At 30.9% G+C, this 6,608-nt stretch overlaps 1 protein-coding gene across 1 annotated transcript; it reads left to right on the top strand.

Annotated features, from left to right (window-relative positions):
* The first annotated feature begins 616 nt into the window (after positions 1-616).
* Positions 617-6,172, top strand: LOC111639361 (N6-adenosine-methyltransferase non-catalytic subunit-like). Its single transcript, XM_023385232.1, has 3 exons — positions 617-709; positions 788-904; positions 5,555-6,172. The coding sequence occupies exons 1-3, from the start codon at positions 620-622 to the stop codon at positions 6,023-6,025; spliced, it is 678 nt and encodes a 225-aa protein (XP_023241000.1). The 5' UTR covers positions 617-619; the 3' UTR covers positions 6,026-6,172.
* Positions 6,173-6,608: the final 436 nt, after the last annotated feature.

The raw sequence follows: 6,608 nt of genomic DNA, 5'->3' as shown, positions 1-6,608 counted from the left end.
GTATTGCCAGTTCTAATTTTTAAAGTTGTTTTTAATTGGCTATATTTTCTGTTTTTAAATGAAGTTTTAATTTTGACGGCAAGTAGCCTACAAAGAAAAGTCAGTTATCAAAAGTTTGTTTTTTCAGAACATTGAAAGTGAATAAATGGTTGTTCCTTTTTAAACAGACTTTATCTTCAATTTTATTTTTAACAATAATTTATTATTAATTATTTATTACAACTTTAATTTGAGCTTCCTCAATTTATCCAAAGTTTGTCACTATACTTTGGAGACACTGAGAATAGTAAATTTCATTTAATATATGAGTTTGGCTCTGTTAAATCTTTACATTGATTTGGTATATTTTATCCTTATGCTACTTCAATGAAAATAAGTCTCAGGATTCACATCTGAAGAATATGCAAAGCCAGTTAATCATTGAGGTCAGACATGTTGAACACAATATAATTGGCTTCAAATGCTGATTGAAGATTTTTATTACAACTGACAATGGAGTTTATATGTACGATTCTGACTAGCCTATATAAATCATTAATGTTAAGTTAGTATAAAAAAGTTTAAATGATTAAAGTGTTTCATTTAATTGAATAATTTTAATTTTAAAAACTTGTAGATTATGAAACTGGAAATTGAAGAAGTAGCAGCACCTCGATCATTCATATTTCTATGGTGTGGATCATCTGATGGACTTGATTTAGGAAGACAAGTACATATTTTTAAATCATTTTATTATATTCAGATATTTTTACTGTATTGATAGTTTACCTTTAAAATATTTTAATAGTGTTTAAGAAAATGGGGATTTAGAAGATGTGAAGATATTTGTTGGATAAAGACAAACATAGCTAATCCATGTCATTCAAAAAATCTGGAATCCAGAGCAATTTTCCAAAGAACAAAAGTTAGTAGATAATTAAATATGAATGTTTATGTATGAATTATTTCTAATTTTAAGTTTATAGGAATAAATAAAAAAGATTATGTAAAATTCATATTAAATCATACAAGTAAGTAGGCCTACCATACAATTTGACATGCAACACTAAACTGATAAGTTAACGTACATATTTTAGATTCAAAGAATGCTTTAATTTAAGCATGTTTTCATCATCATAGACTAGCATATACAATTATAAACTTGATGCACTATGTTGATTAATAGAAATAAAATTGAATTCCGTACCATAAATGATTATTTTTATTTTTAGCACAGACAGTAATTAATGGACTTTTTGACATCCAAAAGTACAAAATTTATTTATGACGATGACCTCAGAACGAATTTTTATAAGGCTTAAAAATTTCAGTAACATGAACTTCAAATAATGAACACCAATAAATATTGTAAAAAGTAAAATTTTCATATTATTGAAATTATTTTTTTCACTGTGGACATTTTGTCTAACTTCTAAAACACTCCTTTACATTATTTAAGTTAAATTATTTTAATTTAAATAATCGTTTTCCTGCAACACATTCCTCCTTGCAAGATTTTCAGGTGTTGCATTATAAATTATCCATTCTGAGATATTTAATTGCTTTCTTTATATGACATCATTGAAAGCATCATCTAAAACACTGAAAATTTTTGTGCGGTGTGTAGTGCTGAATAGTAAAAATTTTCATGTCCAGGTGATTGAGATAGTTCAGATAGCAGATTTCTCAACAATGTGTGGTTCATGGATTCCTTTAGGTCTAGGCAAATATATTGACAGCAAACTATGCAAATTAGGTTAATGGAACATTAAAATGTATTAAACAGGTTTTTCCAGAAGGTGAAGTTTGAGAAATACTAGGTTAATGCATGTCATTGGGGTATTTTGTACTTAAAAACATGTGGTTCTTCCAGTTTTTCAAAAGTTTTATTAAGTTTTTCTTTACAATGTAAATAAAGATACACTGTTGATAATAAGAATATTAAAACTACTACAGTAAAATGTGTGGGGTGTGTATAATAGAAATGTAAAGAATGCATAAGTGCTATTCATCAATTTTTATTTTTTGATGCTATACCTAAAGACCAAGTTCATAAGCAGTTCTTTAAACTTTGCAAACCATATCAAATGAGTTAATTTTAATTTTTACATCAAAATATATATAAATAAAATATATAAAACCTAAAAAAATTGTCTTCATGTTCTATCATTAAATGGAACACAAAGACAGTTTTGTAGCTTCGATGTATTTTATTTATATATATTTTGATATAAATACAGTCAGCCAAAATTTAATTTTAATTTTTACATTTTTTACAGTTTTAGATTTAATAAGTAAGTCTTATTACATATAACACTTATTGTTTGAGATGACAGTTATAAGTCATATGCTGTTTTATTTTGTCAATGTGATGTATTGTAAGGGATGTAAGGGTCAGGGAATTTGTACAAAGTTGGTCAAGAAGGTCATGGAATTTAAAACAAAAATTGTTCCCCAGCCGTTAACTGGTGGTATTCGGTTCATTGTCATCTCCAAGACATTTTCTACACTACTTCAAAAGTTTGGCTGGTGCACATCATCACTGATACAGTAGCATTTATGGCTCAAGCTGGCTGCTGGTCTTTATAGCCCAAAACTGGGTACCACACAACTTGATGCATACATATGAAGCACAATCATTTGCGTCTTTTGGTCATCTCTAATTGTCCTGCAATTTGCATGTGGCTGCATGCATTATGGTGTTTTATGGTGTTGCATATTCACTTTTGAGGAGTGTACAATTATTAACTTGATGCAATACATTGACTAATAGAAGTAAAATTGAAGTCAGTGCCATAAATGATGATTATTATTTTTAACATAGATTTAACATAATTAACAGACTTTTTGACATCCAAAATGCAGAATTTATTTATGACGATGACCTCAGAAAAAATTTTTATAAGGCTCAAAAATATCAGTTAAGGATGAACTTCAAGTACTGAACACTAAAAAATACTTTAAAGGAAAATTTCAGAATTTATTAATGAATGATAAATAAATAATGGCTTTTTTTTTAAGCTATATAGATTTATGTTTGTGGATTAATAACGGTAAACTGTATAAATTTAATAAAACATTTAATTTTTAATAATTCATCAATTATAAAAATCTATAACTGCTAATTAGAAAAAAATTAATTAAAAGGTACAGAAGCAATAGCTTATGAGCATAGTAAGTCAAACGCTGTTTTATTTTGTCAACATGGCATATTGTGAGGGATGTGAGGATCAAGGAATTGTACAAAGTTGGTCAGGAGAAGTCAAAGAATGTCATGGAATTTTAACCAAAAATTTGAGTAGGAGAAGCTTATTTGATGTAGATTAGTTCTATTGCATCCACTTCACTTTTTAAGTACATTTAAAATAATCAGAAGAAAAAATTGCTCAATTTTACTGTTCCTATAGTGGTGCTCTTCCCTACTATTTTGGCTATTGAATCTATTCTCATCCAGTGGTTTTTAAAGTAACTTCTCAGGTTGACTTTTTTTTTCTTCTATTATTTTTTAAATTTTTTTTTATTGATATTTGTCTAGTTTTTAATTTTATATTATTAGTGGGAAGATTATTTTAAATTAAATTTTGGTCAGAAGGACTGATGTAACATTTTTTTATTGCCTAAAATCACTAAAATGGTGCCTAAGCAAAGAACTCTTTCAGGTATATGAGAAATAAAGTCTGCTTGATTAAATGTCATAAACTTAATTTTCATGCAGAAATGAATGCCTTACTCTGAAGGTATTTACCCAAGAAATTTTATGTCATATTGGTAAATTTTATGTAAATGAATTTCTTTTTTCTTTAGTTTACCTATTGTAATTCAACAAATTTTTATAGCAACCTCTAGCATTAATGCAAGCTTGACAGTGTCAACTCATACCTTCAATAAGAAATTGCAAAAACTGAGAAGGCAGCGATTGCCATTCATGCAAAAGAGTGATTTGGAGGTCAAGGGTTTGTGGAAGAGGTATGACACTGAAACATATCTCCTTAGAGATTTCCTTAGATGATCTATGAAATTGAGAATGTGCAAGCCAATTCATTTATTCTATTCCCTCTTCATAAAGATATTGGTCAACCAGGTTTTCTCGGATGTGACAAGTACTATCATCCATTAAAATGAAATCATCTCTGATTGCACCAGCATAAAGTTTGACATAGTGGTCCAGTATTTCATCCTGATATCTGTGAGAAGTAATGAAACTGCCATCAAACATATGGAGGTCAATGCATCCACCTAATGAAAACCCAGCCCATACAGTCTTTCCATCACCACTAAAAACTTTCCTTATGTTCTATGATTTGTATTGAGTTCCAATCTCCCTCCAGATCAATATACATCTGCTGTCAGATTCTAGGGAGAAACTAGACTCATCCATAAACAAGACATGAGCCCATTGTTCTAGAGTCCAGTCTGACACCACTTCAGGCAGGCCTGCCTATCTGGAGGTTAAAAGCACACATACCATCGATTGATGGGTGTAAAGTTCAGTCTTGTGAAAGCTTCTGCTAATAGTTGGGACAGATACCTACCTTCTTGTGGATGAAATGAAGCTAGTATGCAGAGATGATGCAGATGCCACACTGTTTCTTTTGGTTAGGAGCCATATATAATGATCATCCCAAGATGTTGTCACTCATGGACAACCTAAAACAGGTCTTCTCACCTGTTTTATCAGTATCGTTATTCAGTATGTTTTATCAGTATCGATACAGTATCGTTATTTGAGGAAATTTATTTGAAATTGTCTCTAAAGCCTTAAGATAACAGAATGATGAATCTTTCCACATCGGTAATTGATCAGCCTGTAATCTTCCATCAGCTTTCCGTCTTTCTGAATCCTGTAAACATCTTTGGACATGATTATGTACTGTTTGCACCTTATCAATTTTGCTTTCTGTTCTTTATTGTCTACAGCACCCTTTCAGAAGAACTAGCACTCTCTGGGAAGATGTCAGTATTTTCCAAGTGTTCTTCATTTGCATATTTATAAAATACATACATTTTGTATTATTTTAAGAGGAAAATGTTAGTTCTCATACTGAATGATACCTATACACTAATTTTCATTAGGCTATTTAGGCTTTTATTTAGCTTTTTGTGATCTATGCTTAACTTTTGACCAGTAGTGTATATAACAGCTGGGAATTTATAGGTTACAATTTTTTCAAATTAATTAAAATTAACTGTAGGTCTCTATAGTTAATTGGGGCCTCCTGCCCCTAATATAAGAACTTTCGATGCAAACCAGAAGTCGTTATTTCAATTCAAAAATTTTCCTGTTCTTTTGTTAGATGATCGGCACGACTCTATTGTTAAAGAAAAAGTATGATGTACAGGAGCAAGGCACTACTAATTTGAGGTGGCGAGCATATATATTAAATTAAATACATTAAAAATATGATTACAAATTGCAACCTGGCATTGTGACGATGTCACAATAAATAATTGCTCGTTATCATTAAATTAATGTTAGCATAGAGTAAACATTATCTTTAAAATTTAAGAAATTAGTATAAATTTATTAAAATATATAAATTATTTATATATATATTTTTTTTTTCCTTCAAAACAGGAACATTGCTTAATGGGTATTAAGGGGACGGTTCGACGCAGCACCGACGGTGATTTCATCCATGCTAATATTGACATAGATTTGATCATATCAGAGGAACCCGAATATGGAAGTATAGAAAAACCAGAAGAGATATTCCACATCATTGAACATTTCTGTTTAGGCAGAAGGCGACTGCACATTTTCGGAAGAGATACCACGATTCGTCCCGGATGGCTGACGTTGGGACCCGATCTAACCAACAGTAATTTTAACAATGAAACGTATAATTCTTATTTTGGTAAAGGCTCCAACGACTATCTGACGGGATGTACGGAGAGAATAGAAGCCCTTCGTCCTAAATCTCCTCCACCCAAAGTTAAAGGAGGAGGAGGCGCTGGCGCCTCTTCTCGCGGAGGATCTGCTCGAGGAAGCGGTGGTAGAGCCAAAAATTTTGGTGGAAGAGGAAGAGTATCGCATCGCGGAAGATAACAAACTTCGCATTTAGTTTTCTTATTTAACTCGTTGGTCCCATTTAAATTTTTTTTTGCATTGACGTGAGAATATGATTCTAAAAAATGATTTGAAAATAATAATACGAAGTGGAGAAAAAATGTAAATTAAATCATTTTTCTGATAATTTTACAATAGTAAGTAAAAAGTTTTTATTTTTTATATGATTTTTATTTCTTTTGATAAATTTTCTCTGCAGACCACACACAATATCGTAATTTGAGGAAATTTATTAAGAAAGTTTTCTAACAAACTGTACACGGGATTGGGGATTTAACCCGTATTTGGGAAGATTTAAAACAATACAAAAATCACAACTCGTTTCATTAATTAAAACTTATTGGCAATGTTACTATATTAAAAAAAAAATAATAGAAGTTCTTTTTTAAAAGTCTTTCTTAGCGCCCTGTGGATACTAAGAAAGACTTTTAAACATGCCCATCGTGGGTTCGGCCAGGCCCACAATGGGGCAGCGAGTTGGTGAGGGACTGGACCGAGGAATTTGTTTTCCGGTCTCCAAAGTGATAGGCTGACACCTTAACACTCGGCCATCCAGGTCGTT

The sequence above is a fragment of the Centruroides sculpturatus genome, unplaced genomic scaffold, assembly GCF_000671375.1.
Source record: "Centruroides sculpturatus isolate CEXI.00-Female unplaced genomic scaffold, Cexi_2.0 scaffold1283, whole genome shotgun sequence".
Classification (NCBI taxonomy): Eukaryota; Metazoa; Arthropoda; class Arachnida; order Scorpiones; family Buthidae; genus Centruroides; species Centruroides sculpturatus.
This window is presented reverse-complemented; position numbering and strand designations above follow the sequence as displayed.